Genomic DNA, 20151 nt, shown 5'->3' with positions numbered 1-20151 from the left:
ATATTTTCTCCACAAAATAGAAAGCATTTTTTGGATTTTCTTTTCTCTAGTCTTTCTTTCAAATATATACCCTTCCCTTATGTATACAGATATTGTATTTAACATATGTAACATGTCAATCTGCCATCAGGGGGAGGGGGGAGGGGAAAAGAGGGGGGAATTTGGAACAAAAGGATTGTCATATATCTTGTAAATAAAAAGCTATAATTAAATATATCTTAATTATATATATATAATTATATATATATAATTAAATATATGTCATATATCTTGTAAATAAAAAGCTATAATTAAAAAAAAGAAATACACCCTTCCTTTTTAGTTTTTCCTTTTAAAATGTCCTGATAACCTAAGAGCATAATCTATATTTAATATGCTTATCACTAGTTGCATCAATCTGTGAAAAAGCAGAGACAAGGGAACTAACAACTGAATCCATGCGGCATCATCACTGATCATCAACACTAGCTTTTCCATAAAAAATAATGCAATTTCCCTTGAGACTTAAATGATCCATAGGACTAAGGTGTGACTAAGGTGTGAAAAATTAACAATGCCTCTTCATTACCCAAGTATAATAACATTACATTCTTAGTAACATGTTGGGTTTTTTTTATTATCAGATGATCTACAAGTGTTATTTCATTTCAATTTGAAATCTGAATTTTGAAATCTGAATGAAGAGATTTATATGAATCTAGAAGGCATATCAACTATGATATTATAATGATCTTCAGAACATGTCTTCTCCTGCTAACATTTTAAAGCATATATATTCCTTTAAGTTTTTTCAAGATAGTGAAATCTCAGGACAGAGCAAAGATGTCAGAAAAAAAGGCAAGGACTTTCCCCCCCCCTCCCTAGAGAGCAATGAACTGACAACAGTGACTTTCAGAGCTCTGGTAAGGAGGTCAGACAACTTGTGAGGAGATTTAAAGGGTCCCTTTGCTAGCACAAGGTGCAGGACTCTGTTGCATTGCCAATACACTGATCTGAAATTCAGTTCCAGAAGGACTGCACCTAGAATCAGAACAGAGCATGTGAGAGTAGCAACTCTGGTCACAATTTCAGGGCAGAAAAGAATGCTTATAACTGCTCACAGGCCAGAGCAGACCAGGAAAGTAGTAAACATTTTTCTTTAAATTAAACCAAACACTTACAAATGTCCAGAACTAGATTTGGAGGGAAAAAAGCTGTTTTTCTACACCCAGAGAAGGAACACTGGGAAGTGAATGTAAATTGTTAGCACTACTGTCTATCTACCCAGGTTACTTATACCTTCGGAAGCTAATAATGTGCAACAAGAAAATGGTATTTACACACATATATTTTATCTAGGTTATATTGTAACACATGTAAAATGTATGGGATTGCCTGTCATCGGGGGGAGGGAGGGGATAATTTGGAAAAATGAATAAAAAATAAAAAAAAAAAAGCTGTTTTTCCCCTATGCTAGGAGCCCAACTTTAACATAAAATTAAAAGGAGGTTGGAAAACTGAGCAAACAACAAAAAAATAACAAGAATAACCTGATGATAGAAAGCTACTATGGTTACAGGAAAGATCAAAACAAAATCAAAAGAAGACAAAAAAAAAATCAAAACTGCAACATTGAAAGCCTCACAGAAAAATGTGAATTGGTTTCAGACACAAAAAGAATTCCTAAAACTCCTTCAAAAGGATTTTAAAAATCATATAAAAGGTAAAAGAAAAATTGGGGAAAGAAATGAGAATGATAAAGAAAATCATGGGGGTAAAAAAGAGCTTGACAAAGGAGGCGCCAAAAAATACTGAAAAAAATAAACTCCTAAAAAACATAATAGACCAAATGGTAAAGGAGGTACAAAAATCCACTAAAGAGAAAAACTCCTTAAAAAGCAATGTCTCTACTGGGCTTGTGTCCCAAAGAGATCTTATAGGAGGGAAAGGGACCCACATATGCAAAAATGTTTGTGGCAGCCCCTTTCGTAGTGGCCAGAAACTGGAAACTGAGTGTATGCCCATCAGTTCAGAGAATGGTTGAATACTTTATGGTATATTAATGTTATAGAATATTACTGTTCTATGGGAAACAATCCATGTAACCCCAATTGCCTCAGCAAAAAAAAAAAAAAAAGAAAAAAAAAGAAAGAAAGAAATAAAGAAAAACGAAAAAAGAAAAAGAAACAATCAGCAGGATGATTTTAGAGAGGCCTAGAGAAACTTATAGGAATTGATGCTGAATGAAATGAGCAGAATCAGGAGATCATTATACACGGCAATAAGATTATGTAATGATAGAATTAGCTCTTTTCAGCAATACAGTGATCCAAGAAAATTCCAATAGACTTAGGGTAGAAAATGCCATCCACATCCAGGAAAGAAATACAAAGACTAAAAATAAAAACATACTATTTTCACCTTTTTTTGTCTGTCTGTGTGTTTTTTCCTTCTAGTGGTTTTCCGTTGTGTTCTGATTTTTTTTTCCCCACAACATAACAAATGTGGAAATATGTTTTAAATGACTGTATACATATAATCAATATCAGACTTGCTGTCTTGGAAAGGAGAGGAAAAATTTGGAATTCAAAATCTTTCAAAAATGAATGTTGTTGACAAATATGTAAATCTGTTTAAAAGAATAGCACATATCTAACCTATATCAGGTTGGTTGATATCTAAGGGAGGAGGAAAGCAAGGAAGGGAGGGAGAAAAAAGTTTTGAAACGTATCTTTACATATATTTGGGGAAATCAAATACTTTTAAAAACAAAAAAAGAATATTGAAAACTATCTTCAGATGTAATTGGAAAATTAAAATACAATTGAGAAAACCGCTATCTATCCATCCCCAAAAAAAGTATGAATACAGATCAAAATCCACTTTTTAAAATAAACTTTTTCTTACTTGGAGGTTTTTTGATCTGCATTTTTCTCCAACAGGACTGTACATGTTTAACCTACAATCAATTATTTACCATCTCACTGAGATCAGAGGGGAAAGAATAAGAACAGTTGGAACTCAAATTTTTAAACAAATATTAAAAATTATTTTATATGTAATTAAGAATACAACATTAAGCATAGAAATATACTATTTTAAAAAAAGATAATGAAGACTCTAAGCATTTCATTTAACTTGTCCCCCCAAAATACAATACTATATTTGTACATAGATAGAAAGATAAGAGAGAATAGACAGAACGAAAGACCAGATGCACACAGAGGACTTATATTTATCTCTTTGTGGAAGTAAAAATTCCATTCCATTAATGCCTACTTTAAATGCAAAAGATTTCATTGTTATTTATGAGTCTCTCAAGCTTTGCCTATATGCTCTTGTACTATAATACACATTTTATTCAGTTTTCTCTAGATTTATATGTTGTTCTGTACTAAGGTTTGGAACTATGAACATCTCTCTTCTAGAACTCTGTAATTAAACATAATGGACCATTAACCATCCTCCTAGTCATGATTTCAAATAGTGACAACTCCATGGTACATGTAAAAAGCAGATAAGATAATTCATCATACCAAACACCTGGATAGTTATCAGCATATATCTTGAATATTCTTTGCAGGGTAGCATTAAATATTTTCTATTAGGGTAAATAAGCTATGATCATGATACCATTTTAAACATCAATAGGCACTCTATCACCTATAAAAGGGAAGATAATAACCCAAAAAGTACATAAGCTAAATGGGAAAAAAAATTACATATACACATATGCACAAGCATGCAAAAGTCCTCAGTTATTCTCTGGACATCAACAAAGAGTGTCAGGAGCTATTGACCCAGAAGATCTTACACAAGAGTCAAGTTCAAGGAGATAACAGGTATTTTTTCTTGCTATCATTTTTAAAAGAAGCATATTACATTTATTTAAAGATATAAATCACCACTTTACAAAAAACCTTCCCCAATAAGGGACAGAGGTAGCAGTGCTCAAGTTTGGTGACCTCTCTTCTCCACTCTGTGATCTTTCAAAGACTTACATAAACTTCAATTGGCAGAGGCATAGCAATGACTGTCATCTGATGAAATAACGGAAATAACCCACTCAAGATCACTAATTCTAGACAAAACACAGTATAATTTTTAAAAGAAATTAATATTTTGGATACTCTGGATAGGGATCCTGGAGTCATGCTGCACTTTAAGACACTGAAACTTGAAAATATGAAAATTATCTCTGTATCCAAATAATACATTTTTCCCATAAAATGAGAAACCCATAAACTGAGGAAAATGAGTTTCTTTTCAATTTTTCTCTGTATCAAAACAGGCTGTTATTTCTTTGAGGTATAGCCTTCTTTTTTTTCCTTAAAAAAAAATTTCCCCTGATAATCTAAGGAGATTTAAGAAGAAAATCCTCTCTGCATTATAACAGATATAATTGGGACATGGTAGTACATGATACTCCTTGCTACTGAGGATACTGAAGCTAGTGGATCACTTGAGTAGAGTTGTTCTGACCTGCAGAAAGTAGGGTTAAAACTAAATGGATGTCTGTATTAAGTGTGGCACAAATATGGTAAGCCTACAGGAGCAGGGGACTACCCTAAAGATGAGTCAACTGCCCTAGGTTGGAAACAGAACTGTTCAAAGCCAATTGCCAATGAGCAATGGAATCAGGCCTATAAGCAGTCACTGCCTTTTCAAAAGCATTCAGAGATGGGGGGGGGCAGGGGCAGCTGCTAGCTATGGGCATTTTCATTTAGAATTGGGCAAGGGGAAGCCAGTAAAGTTATGGAAAATCAAGAACTAACAAAAGAGATTATAAAGAATGAGAAAATAGACCAGAATGTGAAACAAAATTAAGAGAACTGTAGAAGAGATCAAGAGAAAATATAAGAATAATTGGACTGTCAGAAAGTTGTAAAAACCTTGACACAATAATGCAGGGAATAATCCAATAGAAAAAATCCACCCATCATCACCTCAATGAGATCCTGTGTGGAAAACATACAGGAATATTATTACCAAATTGTCAAACCCCTAGATAAAAGAAAAAAATTTGCAAGAAACAAGAAAAACAAATGTTAAAAAATTATGTCCCAGTTTTACACCAAAAAAAAAAAAAGAAAAGAAAAGAAATAACTAAATGAGCAAATATAATTAGATAAATAATTAATTTAGAAGGTTAGATCTTTCTTCTTTTTTGTACTTGAAATGTTTTTGTTTATTGATGTTTATTGATTTTTACTGTATATATATTTTACAGTAAAATATTATAATAGACTAAAGAATGGCTCTCTTCCAGAAGCCTCTAAAATGTCCTAGAATTTGATGCAATGACCACAGTATCATCTTCACTTTAAACTGGAATCATCAGGAAAGGTATTACAGAAGAAGCAACAAATGAGTTGAAGCCAAGATGAACAGAATGTTGACAGAAATGAAGAAGGTATTCTTTAGTCATGATTAAAAAAAAAAAAAACCCTAACATACTTTAACTAAATATCCCTTATTGTACATAAAGTCATAAAAATCAGCTACCTTTGGCCGACTTTGGGGAACTGAATTTTTGCAGCCAGCAATGCAGGGAGAAAAATACTGGATACCATCTCTTCCACAGACAGGATAGTAAAAGGAATCTAGGCAGTTGCAATTAACATTACAAGGGGCCGTCAAGTTTCCCAACACTCCTGTCCTGTAAGAAACAAATTAATATAACCAAGAGTCTATTTATAACAACTAATGAACAGTTAAAAATTAATATTTCGTTCTAGCAATGGGTTCATTATTTAACAATCAGGCATACAGGACTTCGTGCTAAATAACGGATGAACTGGCATGAATCTTATCAAAGGGAGCTCAATATTTATGCTTCTACTCAGCTAATGATATTTTATACATATATTGAAAGGCTTTATATCATATAACTAATCTACTCCTAGACATTGGATGGATCTATTAATAAAACAACAACACACATCTATCAAGTATTTTTTATATGCTATATATTTTTAGGCACACAAGTTATATAAAGACAAATCTTTGTTGTAAAATAACATATTACTGGGGGAAGCAGAGAAAAAGCTATCAGTGTTTAATCTGATTTTCTAATATGCCAACTCAATGTATTTTTTTATGGGCTAAGTCATTACTGAAATCAAGAAGCCAATGATTTTGGTATACCTAATTCATTACCCATGCAGAAGTGCTTAGAAAGTTTTTAATAAGCCCCCAACCAAAAATTAAACTTGAAATACAAAAATTAAAAGGAGAAATCAATAATATTGAAAGTAAAAAAACTATTGAATTAATAAATAAAACCAAGAGTTGGTTTTATGAAAAAGCCAATAAAATAGATAAACCTTTGGTAAATTTGATCAAAAAAAAGAAAGAGGAAAATCAAATTGATAGTCTTACAAATGAAAAGGGGGATCTTTCCACCAATGAAGAGGAAATTAGAAAAATAATAAGGAGTTACTTTGCCCAACTTTATGCCAATAAATTTGATAACTTAAGTGAAATGGATGACTTCCTCCAAAAATATAGGCTCCCTAGATTAACAGAGGAGGAGATAAATTGCTTAAATAGTCCCATTTCAGAAAAAGAAATAGAACAAGCTATTAATCAACTCCCCAGGAAAAAATCCCCAGGGCCAGATGGATTCACATGTGAATTCTACCAAACATTTAAAGAACAATTAGCTCCAATGTTATATAAATTATTTGAAAAAATAGGGGATGAAGGAGTCCTACCAAACTCCTTTTATGACACAGACATGGTACTGATACCTAAACCAGGTAGATCGAAAACTGAGAAAGAAAATTATAGACCAATCTCCTTAATGAATATTGATGCTAAAATCTTAAATAAGATATTAGCAAAAAGACTTCAGAAAATCATCTCCAGGATAATACACTATGATCGAGTAGGATTTATTCCAGGAATGCAGGGCTGGTTTAATATTAGGAAAACTATTAATATAATTGACCACATTAATAATCAAATTAATAAGAACCATATGATCATCTCAATAGATGCAGAAAAAGCATTTGACAAAATCCAACATCCATTCCTACTAAAAAACTCTTGAGAGTATAGGAATAAATGGACTATTCCTTAGAATAATCAGGAGCATATATTTAAGACCTTCAGTAAGCATAATATGCAATAGAAATAAACTGCAACCTTTCCCAGTAAGATCAGGAGTGAAACAAGGTTGCCCACTATCACCATTACTATTCAATATAGTACTAGAAACGCTAGCCTCAGCAATAAGAGCCGAGAAAGAGATTCAAGGAATTAGAGTAGGAAATGAGGAAATTAAACTATCACTTTTTGCAGATGACATGATGGTATACTTAGAGAACCCCAAAGACTCTGCTAAAAAGCTACTAGAAATAATTCAAAATTTCAGCAAAGTGGCAGGATACAAAATAAATCCACATAAATCCTCGGCATTTTTATATATCACTAACAAAATGCAACAGCAAGAGATACAAAGAGAAATTCCATTCCAAACAAATGTTGAGAGTATAAAGTATTTGGGAATCCATCTACCAAAGAAAAGTCAGGAATTGTATGAGAAAAATTACAAAACACTTGCCACAAAAATAAAATCAGATTTAAATAATTGGAAAGACATTCAGTGCTCTTGGATAGGCCGAGCGAATATAATAAAGATGGCAATACTCCCCAAACTAATCTATTTATTTAGTGCTATACCAATCAGACTCCCAAGAAACTATTTCAATGACCTAGAAAAAATAACAACAAAATTCATATGGAAGAATAAAAGGTCGAGAATTGCAAGGGAACTAATGAAAAAAACTCAGAGGAAGGTGGTCTAAGTGTACCTGATCTAAAGCTATATTATATAGCAGCAGTCACCAAAACCATTTGGTACTGGCTAAGAAATAGACCGGTAGATCAGTGGAACAGATTAGATACAAAGGACAAAAAAGGGTACATATATAGCAACCTAATCTTTGACAAACCCAAAGATACCAACATTAGGGATAAAAATTCATTATTCGGAAAAAACTGTTGGGAAAACTGGAAATTAGTATGGCAGAAATTAGATATGGATCCACACTTAACACCATATACCAAGATAAGATCAAAATGGGTCCATGATTTAGGCATAAAGAGGGAGATAATAAATAGATTAGAGGAACAGAGGATAATCTACCTCTCAGACTTGTGGAGGAGGAAGGAATTTATGACCAGAGGAGAACTAGAGATCATTATTGATCACAAAATAGAAGATTTTGATTACATCAAACTAAAAAGTTTCTGTACAAACAATACTAATGCAAACAAGATTAGAAGGGAAGTAACAAATTGGGAAAATATTTTTAAAAACAAAAGTTCTGACAAAGGTCTCATTTCCAAAATATATAGAGAACTGACCATAATTTATAAGAAACCAAACCATTCTCCAATTGATAAATGGTCAAAGGATATGAACAGACAATTCTCAGAGGAAGAAATTGAAACTATATCCACTCACATGAAAGAGTGTTCCAAATCACTACTGATCAGAGAAATGCAAATTAAGACCACTCTGAGATACCACTACACACCTGTCAGATTGGCTAAGATGACAGGAACAAATAATGATGAATGTTGGAGGGGATGTGGGGAAATTGGGACACTAATACATTGCTGGTGGAGTTGTGAAAGAATCCAGCCATTCTGGAGAGCAATCTGGAATTATGCCCAAAAAGTTATCAAACTGTGCATACCCTTTGACCCAGCAGCGCTACTACTGGGCTTATATCCCAAAGAAATACTAAAGAGCTGAAAGAGACATATATGTGCCAAAATGTTTGTGGCAGCTCTTTTTGTAGTAGCTAGAAACTGGAAGATGAATGGATGTCCATCAGTTGGAGAATGGTTGGGTAAATTATGGTATATGAAGGTTATGGAATATTATTGCTCTGTAAGAAATGACCAGCAGGAGGAATACAGAGAGGATTGGAGAGACTTAAATCAACTGATGCTGAGTGAAATGAGCAGAACCAGAAGATCACTGTACACTTCAACAACAATACTGTATGAGGATGTATTCTGATGGAAGTGGAAATCTTCAACATAAAGAAGATCCAACTCACTTCCAGTTGATCAAAGATGGACAGAGGTAGCTACACCCAGAGAAGAAACACTGGGAAGTGAATGTAAATTGTTAGCACTAATATCTGTCTGCCCAGGTTGCATGTACCTTCGGAATCTAATGTTTATTGTGCAACAAGAAAATGATATTCACACACATGTATTGTATCTAGACTATATTGTAACACATGTAAAATGTATGGGATTGCCTGTCATCGGGGGGAGGGAATAGAGGGAGGGGGGGATAATTTGGAAAAATGAATACAAGGGATAATATTATTAAAAATATATATATATAATTAAAAAAAAGAAAGTTTTTAATAAGAAAAATGATGAGGAAGAAAAAGTAGAAATAGGAGGGAATTAAAAACTAAAACTATAACATAATTATATTCAATTAATATAATTTATCATAAAGGCTTTAGAAATATTATTGGCCTTGAAGTCCAAGATCTAAATTCAAAAATTTCATCCATGGGCAAGTCACTTAACTTCTAAGGACACATTGATTGCAACAACTACCTTACAGGATTAAGAATGAGATAATTTACACAAAATGGTAATAGTCAAGCTAAATAACAGATTTTTCTAAAAGTTTTAGATATCCATTCATAAAAGCTTTAGAAAGAAAAATGAAACATTTCTACAAAATTCAGTAGCTGGGCTCACTAGCCCATGTGAGAAATTTAGAATGATATGAGAAGTTGAGTGATGAAGGCTGAAGATATCAACCAATTAATATTTATTAAGTGCTTACTATGTGCTAGGCACTATATAAAATGATGTAGATTTTAAAAAAAGAAGGCAAAAGCTCTTGCCAGTTAAGGAGCTTTCAATCAAATGGAGCAGCTTAGATTTAAAGCTGGAGGAGACTTAAGACATCACAAACAGATAAGCCAGTAAATAGCTCACTTTTATCTATCTATGAATTATTATGGTACAGTTTTCTACTGCACAAAATGAGATCGCACTAAAAAGTGAATATATATTAGGATATATACTAACATCTAAAATTTTCTCAAATTCATAAAAACTTTTTTTTCCAATTTACTAAGTATCTACAATACACCTAGCACACAACATACCTCCAAATGAATGTCAAAATAAGAAATGGTCTCTACCTTAAACAAATTCATGAATCATATACTACAAAAATAACCAACTTCTATTACTCAAATGGATCTGTGAAGAAAGATCTGAATAGCATTTTGAATGAACCTTCTCTGATGAACTAATCAGAATATGTAGAAAAAAAAGATACACAAGATGATTAGTCAGTGATGGGTTGAGATATGCTTTGTTGGCAAAGATCCCACCCAAATTTATGAGATCACAAATCCATTTGGGTTTTGGTAGTTGGCCTTAAGAAAACATTGTTACTGGTCCAAGCCTTTGTTCACCAAGCCAATTAAGTCAGAGGGGTGAATTCAGTACCCCTTTAATAAAAATTAGCCTATATATCAGGTATGGCTCAGCCACAAAAGGCATTTGGAAAAACAAAAATGAGAGCATAATTTACTAGGGAAAGGACTCCCTCTTTAACAAGAATCGCAGATAATACTGGAAAGCAGTTTGGCAAAAAGTACATTAAGACCAAATCTTACATCATCATATAAGCTAAAAATGAATAAGAGGAAAATGTGAATATCATGTCATTTTTTAAAATTAGTAAAGAATGGGGAAGTTCCTTTTAAAGCTATCATTATAACAGTTTTTAATAAAACAAGTAATAATGATATAAAAATAACAAAATAAACAATTTCAGTGCAAGCAAGTGGAGGAGGGAATACATTCTAAGCATGCAGTTTAGAAAATAAAATGCTATCTACAGGGCCCATAAAGTAACATAATCTGGCTACACTAGAGAATGCAGGAAGATTAATGCACGATAAGCCTGGAAAAACAAGCTAGTGTCAAGTGGTGACTTTAGAAGCCAAAAATGAGGTCACATAGGCAATCTGGAGTCACTTTGTATGATTGATAGAGACTGATATAATTAGACCAATGATGTAGTTAGTCCTAGAATGTCAGTTTGGAAACTTAGTATCAGAAAAATCAATTAAGAGGTTATTCTAATAATGTAAAGGAACCTAAAGTAGAGTGATGGACATAGTAATGGAGAGAAGGAAAAGGTTTTGAGAGATGCCATATAGGTAGAATTGGCGAGGATAAGCAATTGCTAAATAATGGAGGAAAGGAGTAGTCAAATAAAAGGAAGATTAAAAAATGATTATTGAATTTATTCTGTCAAAATATATTGGGAGAGGACTGGGATTGTTATTTTTAAAAACTAAAAACCAAGTGGATTATTCTCATAGAGAATATCAACTCACTTTAAAAATGTACTGGTATGAGGGAATCAACGATCAGTATATATAGGACTTGCTTCATCTCAATTTCTCTCCTTGCCAGTATTCAGCACACCTAGTGGAGAATTATTTATTTATTTGTTTGTTTGGATTTCCTGCTGTGGTGATTTCTCCAGCCTTTTCCAGTTAGAGGACTAGGAAAAATCCATACTTCAATGGTTTATGCAGGTCATAGAGTTGGCTTTGGGCTATTCTCAAAAGTTATGTAAAGCTATTTTTTATATGATCAGCTTGCCCAAATCTAATTCAGCTGCAACAATTAATTTATATGAAAGAAGTTCTAACCTAACTAAAACAGAGCAGAGTTAAGTTAAATTCTTCTTAAATTTACTTCAAAGAATTGTGATCTCCTTTGTCAAAAAGAGAATCACCACACTGAAATTACATATTCTTGAGGTGTCAAATAAGAAAATACCTCCAACTTTCTAAAGGATACATTGGGAGAAATGCAATTTGATTTAGAACAGGTTGAATTTAACAAAAACTTTCTCTAAGAATAATTCTTTGTAAAGGATTTCTCCTCTTTTGAGAAGAGAAAATATTTCACCAATTTAAAATTATGAATTCCCTGACCATTTTGCTTTGTTATTTAATATATAAAGTATAATTATATAAATACATGTAATTTGAGGTTTGGGCAATGAACAAAAAAAAATTAAATGATACTTACCCATTATATGCTTCAGAGACACCAGCAAATGGCTCATTTCCACATTTGGCAAAAATGAATATGAAACTCAATAAAAGGGACAGTATCGCCATCGACAGTGAAAACTTCATGATATTTTTGCAAGCCATTTTGAATTTAGACACAATGATACCACCCAAAATTTGCCCCACTGCTGCTCCTGGAATTAAAACAACTCCTGCAGATAAATATGATATCAATAGTTAGAAAAGAAAACATTAATATACCAAATAATTAATGCTAATAATTGGGAAATATCAAAACAACTGAACATATGTAATAACATGCCAAAAAATTCAAAGAATAGGAATTCACTTATGCATAGTTTATGTTGCTGCTGTTGCTATTTGTTATGAAAGGTTAGATAAAATAAAAGTAAATTTTTCCATATGTATTGTGGGCCTAAATAATATAGCTTCTAATGATCAGGCACTTTTATTTATGGTAGGCTCTTCTTATCCTAGAAAAGCTATGTCCATGACTTTAATCTGTATAACATATAAAGTTTCAAGACTCATGTATCTAAAAATTCTATGACAACATATATAACTAGAAAAAGAAAAATCAACTAACTGATTTTATTTAGAAAAGTAAATAAAGAATAAGGAAGAAACAGTACCTCCCAGTGTAGCTGCAAAGCTGGATGATAATCCAAATTGATTTTCTATAAATTTAGGCAAAAATGTAGCAAAGCCAGTAGTAATTAAAGCTTCTGTACTAGTTGATAGAGCTAAACACAGAAATACAGGATTTTTCAGCAAAATCTAAAGAAAAAAAAGTAAAAGTTAGAATGTAATAAAAGAAAGTGTTGCAATGAACAGAAAATTTTAAAAAGTAGCACTGTGAAATGGCAGTTCTAAACAAGCATATGCTAACAAATTCATGAAAACTAAGATTAATCTTCTTGCTTTAATCGCAAATATATACAACCAAATAACCAATTTTTTGTGCACTCATACAAATGATCTAGACTAAATTTCTTGAAGTCTCATCAGGTCACAGAGGTTAGAATGAAGTATCTAAGGCCACATGTGAACTCAGATCTTCCTGAGTTTTCCTGCCTACAGGCCCAGTGCTCTATCCACCACACCACCTAGCTGCCCCTACATGGAACCCTTAATGCAATTCCATCCCATCAACTGTAGGAGATTGACCCATTTCTCTTTTTTCTCTTTGAAAAAAAAATTTTTTAGACCTCACTTAATTCTTCCCATATATATCCCCTCCCTTTTCTGGTTAAATTTCTGAAGCAAGGCTCCTCTTCTCCCACTTGCTTCTAAACACTCTACAATGTGGCTTCCAACTTCAGCATTCAGTTGAAACTATTCTTTCCAAAATTACCAATGATCTCTTATTTGCCAAATTTCCTTTTCTGATTCTCATCTTTCTTGACCTCTGTGCCCCATTTGTCCTTGTTGATCACCTTTGGCTCCAGGATACCCTTTTTTATCTCTAGGTTTTCACAACCCTGCTGCTTTCTTGGTTTTCCTCCAATGAATTTGAACCCTCCAGATGATACAACAGATACAACACCGAGCCTGGGGATAGGAAGATGAGCTCAAATCTGGCCTCAGACACTTCCTAGATGTGTGACCCTGAGCAAATCAATAAACCTCTATTTGCCTACATTTTCTCAACAATAAAATTGAAGTAATAACAGCACCTTGCTCACAGGGTGAACATGAAGATCAAATGAAACATCTGTGAAAGTGCCTGGCATAGAACAGGTCCTATATAAAGGCCTGGTCTATTCCTGTGTCACTACTGAATGATCCTCCAGTTCCACCCCACAAGTTTCTACAACTCTTGTCTGTTAGGATTACTAAGTGAGAACTCAGGTTGTCTGGACAGTGACAAGGTGAGAATTCAGGTTTTCTGGACAATTACAAGGTGAGAACTCAGGTTGACTTGATAGAGGGGGCAAGCTCATTGGCTGGGGTGGTTCTTCCCAGAAGCCCTTGCATTATCCCACGCCCATTCTCTGGGAGAATAAAAGAGAGGACTCCCAGAGATAGAAAAAAAGACTTTGCATTGCATCAGGCTTGACGGGGCTCTCTGCAGGAAGGGAAGTCACTTCTAAGGACAAGAGTTAACAGCAACTGCCTGGAGACAACGGTTCACTACAGGAAGAAGAATCTGTTGGAGAGATTTGAGTAGAAGACACAGCAGATCTCTTCCCAGAGAGCGATCCGGCAGCTTCTAGAGACAACAGCTCGTTACATTTGGCGTCCACACGTGGGGCAAGGACTTTTGCTTATCCTGACAAGAGGAGCTAGACCAGACCTTCGCACTTGTCCATCTCTCCTTTTCCCTCTATATTGTCTTACCTAAGAGACTCCCTCATTTCCAATGGGTTAAATTATCATATTCTCAGACCTATTTATTCGGCCCCTACCTCTCTGTCATCACATTCCTATTTAACATCTCAAACTGGCTGAGCCATAGATATCTGAAACTATGCATATACCGTGCTCATTAATACCAAGCCTCTCCTTCTTAGAGCTTCCCTATTCCTGCCAAGCATCCCACCATCTTCCCAGTCACCTGGATACACAACCAGATTCAACTTTAATTCATACATACTTCATTAGTTCTATATTATCAAGCAGCAAATAGAAAAATCTTCTTTTAACTTTTAAATCTTTCCCAACCTGGACCTTCCAACTTTTTCTTACATTTCCCTCCACTCCCAAATTCTGTGAGGCAGCAACAATGAAGTTTTTGCTCTCTCATTTCATCTATCAGGTTGATATACTTAAATGAGCTGCCAATCATAATTGGAATAGTCTCTCTTCTCATTCTACCACAACTTCTTTTAAGACTCAACTCAATAGATGACCATCAGTTACAGAATGGCTGAATAAGTTATAAAACATGAATGTAAAAGAATTTTTTTCCTCATTTTTTCCCTTTTTCATCTGAGTTTTCTTGCAAAGCTAACAAATATGGAAATATATTTAGAAGAATTGTATATGTTTAATCTGTCTTGGATTATTCACTATCTAGGAGTGAGGGTAGGTAAGGAGGGAGGAAGAAAAATTTGAAAGATTTTGCAATGGTAAATGCTGAAAATTATTTTTGCATGTATTTTGAAAAATAAAAAGGCTATCATTTTAGAAGGGAAAAAAAAGAAATGATGAGCAAGCTGATTTACATGAATTGATATTAAGTAATGTAAGCAGTACATTGTACACAGTAACAAAATGATTATGTTAGACTCAACTGTGGTGGACTTGGCTCTTTGTCAACAATGGAGTGATTCAAGGCAATTCCAATAAACTTGTGATGGAAAGTGCCATTCACAACCAGAGAGAGAACTATGGAGATGAACATGAATTGAAGCATAGTATTTTCACCTTTTTGTTGTTGCTTTTCTTTCTTTGTTTGGCTGTTTTATTCTTTCTTGTATTTTTTTTTTACTTTTTGATCTGATTTTTTTTGTGTGCAATATGAAAATATGTAAATATGTTTAAAGAATTGCACATGTTTAACCAGTATCTAATTGTTTGCTGTCTTGGGAAGGGGAGAGGGGAAAGAAAAGGTAGAAAAAATTGGAACATCAAGTTTTGCAAAGTATTTGAAGAATACTTTGCAAGTATTTGAAAAAATAATATATTATTAAGAACAAAACAAAACAAAAAAGGCAGTTTAAATCCAACCTTGTGAAAAAATACTTTCTTGGTACCTTCTTTTCTCTCAAACATTAGTGCTTCTTCTGAAAGTAATTTCCATTTACATGACATATACCTTGTATGTATATAGTCCTGTCATGTTTTCTCCTCTCCACTAGAATACTATATCTTTAAGAGCAAAGAGCCTTTCTAGCAATTAGCATTGTGTCTGGTACATAATCAGTATTTAATAAATAAGGTTGTTGACTATTTCCTCCAATACATTTCAAACATTTGCAAGTATAACCATGTCATTACTCTATTTCAAAACCTACACTGTTTTCTTTGTATTTCCATACCTGTTCTCACTAATGTGGTTACTTCCTCCATTCATACAATAGGATCCTGTCCGTATTTTTACATAAATTTTCCATTACAAATGCACTGGAGATCTTTCCTTAGTTCATTAATTCATGAATTTCAGTGCAAAATTCTGGATGTCCATCTATTATAACTTAACTCATCCTATGTAACTAACCTTTTTTTTTTTTTTTTTTTTTTTTTTTTTTTTTTTTTTTTTTTTTGATAATGCTATCCCTGGTAAAAATGCTGCAGCTTTTTTTTTTTTTTACTTCCTTATCTCATTTGCAATTTTGATTTTTCAAAAACCATGACATAGGAATAACAACTTTCCTCCAGTTTAGAAAGCACTTTCCTCCCAGTAGCTTTATTAAGGTGAGACAAGTAATTTTTTTTTTTCTGATTGCTTCTGCTATACTAGTAGAGTCAACTTGGGGAATTTCCAGTACTGAAGCTTCTAATGATGTACATATATATAATAGCAGATAAATTATCAATCTACAGAGATACATAGACACATCAATTATAAACTCATGCATATAATCTGTGTGTGTGTGTGTGTGTGTGTGAGAGAGAGAGAGAGAGAGAGAGAGAGAGAGAGAGAGAGAGAGAGAGAGAGAGAGAGAAGATAACTAACTACACCAAATGGACACTGAATTAGGCCAGAACAGTTTGCAAAGTACTTTTATAGAAGATAAATTTTGTAAATTTTCAGTTTACCTTAAGAGCAGTTGGAAAATCTTTAATGCTTTTCCCAAAATTCTTGTCTGTAGTCTCTGTGGCATTTTCATTATGATGGGCCTGAGAAATTTTTCCAGCCTGTGTTTCTGCTGTGCCTGAATAATCAGAAATGTATTTTTGTACCATATATATGAATGGCATGCAGCTTTATTCTTTTCTGCACATCATTTAGTTTAAAATAACGCACCTTATAACAAATAACTAATTTTCTACAAAGTAATCAGATAATTTGGAATAATCCACAGTTCCAACCAAGTAAGTGGTATGTATTATCTAGGTATTTTGTTGCTCACTCACATCTGACTCTTCATGACCCTGTTTGGAATTTTCTTGGCAAAAATGATGAAGTGGTTTGCCATTACCTTCTCTAACTCATTTTACAGATGAAGAAACTGAGGCAAAGATGAATTTTCCTGACTCCAGGGCAGACACCTTATCCACTAAGTGCTCCTTATATCATCTAAACAATACTGGAGGTCATGCTTTGCTTTGTACATACCTATACTTTAGACCTACTAGAAGATGGCCTTTCAAATTACCATCTATGACACTTTCAGTCTACATGAGCATCTGAGCAAAGAGTCATAAATCTAAAGCTGAAAGTCATCCAGTCCAATCCTGCTAGTTGAGAGACAAGGAAACTGTCCCCAAAAGTTTAAATGACTTGCCCAACACAAATGTGAAATGAGAGAATCATATGGAACCCTCATCATCCCATATGTACTCAGTCTTTTTTTTTTTTTCAAATATTTTCCTCCCTTTTTAAATGTATCTATAGAAGACTATAGAATTTCAACAGTTTTTACCTTTTCTTTTGGAATTCCAATACTGGCTTTGGAAAATCCAGATATGTAGCAACCTAGCATGTGTACATATCAATGTTCCTAGAATACATTTTATTGGAATTGATAAGGGAAAGTTTCATTTTTGTCTTTGTATCCCTAACAGCTTAGCACTGTATCTATATATACTTTTATATGTACTTAATCCTAATTAAGCACAAGTAGTTCACAGATAATTCTTTCCCCAGGCTCATGTCCCCACCTTCAAGCAACAATGCAATGTATTTTCCTGACTTTTTGTCCCTTATAGTCCATTTCCTAGGAATAGAAACCAACAGAAAATCTCTACAGTAATTTAATGAATATTCACTGAATCAAGTTGAATTTTTGCATATAATTTTCCTAATTCCTTCTGGTATATCTCATAGTATCAGAATAGATTTATGCCAATCAAATGACCTTTTCTTTTTTTTTTTTTTTTTTGCTGAGGCAATCAGGGTTAAGTGACTATAAGGGACTACAAAAAGGGCTTCCACAAACATTTTGGCACATACAGGTCCCTTTCCCTTCTTTAGTATTTCCTTGGGATGTAAGCCCAGTAGTAGCACTGCTGGTTCAAAGGGTATGCACAGTTTGATAACTTTTTGGGCTAATTCCAGATTGCTCTCCAAAAACTGATTGGAATGGTTCACAACTCAAGCAATTGTGAAAGATTTGGCTTCTCTGATCAATACAATGATCCAAGACAATTTCAAAAGACTCATGATAAGAAAGTGCTATACATATCCAGAAAGAAAACTGATCAACCCTAAGTGAAAACTGAAGTATAACTTTCTGTCTTTGTTTCTTTTAATTGTTTTTTTTATTGTTAATTGGAGGTACAGTAATAATATGGCTAATGTAATTTATGTCATTTTTCTTGCCTTCTCAGTAGGAGGGGTGAAAGGAGAATTAGGAAACTCAAAATTTTAAAAGATATGGTTAGAAAATAAATACATTTATTAAAATAAAAAAGCATTAGATTTCTTCAATGCTAATTCATAAAGTTTTTTTTTTTTTACACTCTATTTATCTTCACCCTACTGTTGATTTAACTGTTTTACATTTAGTGCATCTTTTTTTTTTTTCCTCTTTTTTATTCTTTGGTAGAAAAAGATGAAGTAGTTTAGAGAAAGTAATTCATCATTTTGCTAGATATTCAACACTGTATTCATATTCACTTCAATTTGTTGAATAGACTTGGGAGGTGTAGCTGGAAAAAAAATGAGGTCTGTAGAGCTGGTTGGTAGAGAGATTTTCAAATGGTTGCTATATCATGTTCCTTGAACTCCAGGGTCACCCTTCTGCAGAGTGCTAAGAGAGGACCTCCCCTAGTTGAGATCATTTCCTCTTTCCTGGCTGAAATTTGTTTTCTCACTCTTAGTTCAAGAAATCATTTAATCTTATATATTCTGTTTTACTCTAACTTGTAGAACTTCTATTTTGTCTTTGTCCTTTTGCAAAAATGAATAGGTTTGCTCACTATTTAATATGCATGATGGGCTTTTGTATAGATGTTGAGTAGGAAAAGGACAAACTGGCAAATGTCAATTAAAGGCTAACTAACCCACATTTATCAGGGAAGTTGCTTTTTGTTCTGAATCCCTTAACTTCACACTTGTAGTATAGAAGTAATTGAATAGGCGGTATGTAAACCTAATATTCCTCCTGGAGATAAGAGAAACCTGCACCAAAGCTATCCTGGATTCTGCCTGCTCCTCTCCCCAGCTAAGGTATTGATGGTATATGTATAAACTGCTTTCCCACTTTCCTACTGCTAGCATGTTTTTCTATCCTACCTTTCCACCCATTTAGCCTCACCACACTTGCACACATTAAGGATACCAGAGTTTCAGCATGGAAGGCAGAATGAATTTTCCAATATGGTACAGTAGCTAGTGGGCCAGACTCAAAGCCAGGAAGATTAGCATTTCAAATTCTACCTGTGACACATATTGCTCAGATCTGATCAAGCCACTTAACTTCTCTATACCAGCAATTTCCTAAGTCTGGAAGTTATGAGAATCTATATTGACAGGTGTAGTTTCTTCATCCAGAAATTTCTTATATCAATAAAATTAGAAAATCTACTTCTTATTCTTATACTTAAATAAATATGACAAATCAGGAAAACTTCCCTTAGTTTAATGAGCCATCTTTGAGTACTTACCTGGCAAATGCTTTGGAAAGCAAGAAAAAGGAATAATCAAGGACCATGACAGGAGCCAGGACAAAATAAACCCAATCCACCATGCACCCAGCCAGCGAGGATCATCTTCATTCATAAAAATGCTTTAATGAGGAAAAAAATAATTATTTCTTGTTCCTTATTAGAAAGATAATTAGTTTTAAAGATATAATGAGTATAATTAGTTTTACAGTCTAAAAAGACTATGATAAAATTATTCAAAGAGAAAAGACTAAAACTATTATTTTAAATGACATCTTTTTTAATGTTCCAAAAATAAAGAGTATATTATAAGCTCTTTAAATATTGGAATCTCAGG

General features: G+C 33.4%; 1 protein-coding gene across 1 annotated transcript in view; it reads right to left on the bottom strand.

The window, feature by feature from the left end:
• The window catches only part of LOC141550899 (solute carrier organic anion transporter family member 4C1-like), a 90468-nt gene that overhangs the window by 13589 nt on the left and 56728 nt on the right, over positions 1 to 20151 (bottom strand). Inside the window, exons 5-9 of the mRNA XM_074282007.1 lie at positions 19815 to 19936; positions 16803 to 16918; positions 12731 to 12875; positions 12094 to 12289; positions 5485 to 5638 (exon numbers count right to left, since the gene is read on the bottom strand). Coding sequence (XP_074138108.1) covers positions 5485 to 5638; positions 12094 to 12289; positions 12731 to 12875; positions 16803 to 16918; positions 19815 to 19936 — 733 coding nt within the window. The remainder of the gene's footprint in view (positions 1 to 5484; positions 5639 to 12093; positions 12290 to 12730; positions 12876 to 16802; positions 16919 to 19814; positions 19937 to 20151) is intronic.

Source organism: Sminthopsis crassicaudata, chromosome 1, assembly GCF_048593235.1.
Source record: "Sminthopsis crassicaudata isolate SCR6 chromosome 1, ASM4859323v1, whole genome shotgun sequence".
Classification (NCBI taxonomy): Eukaryota; Metazoa; Chordata; class Mammalia; order Dasyuromorphia; family Dasyuridae; genus Sminthopsis; species Sminthopsis crassicaudata.
Note: the sequence above shows the minus strand (reverse complement) of the source record. Positions and strands in the feature narration are given on the sequence as shown.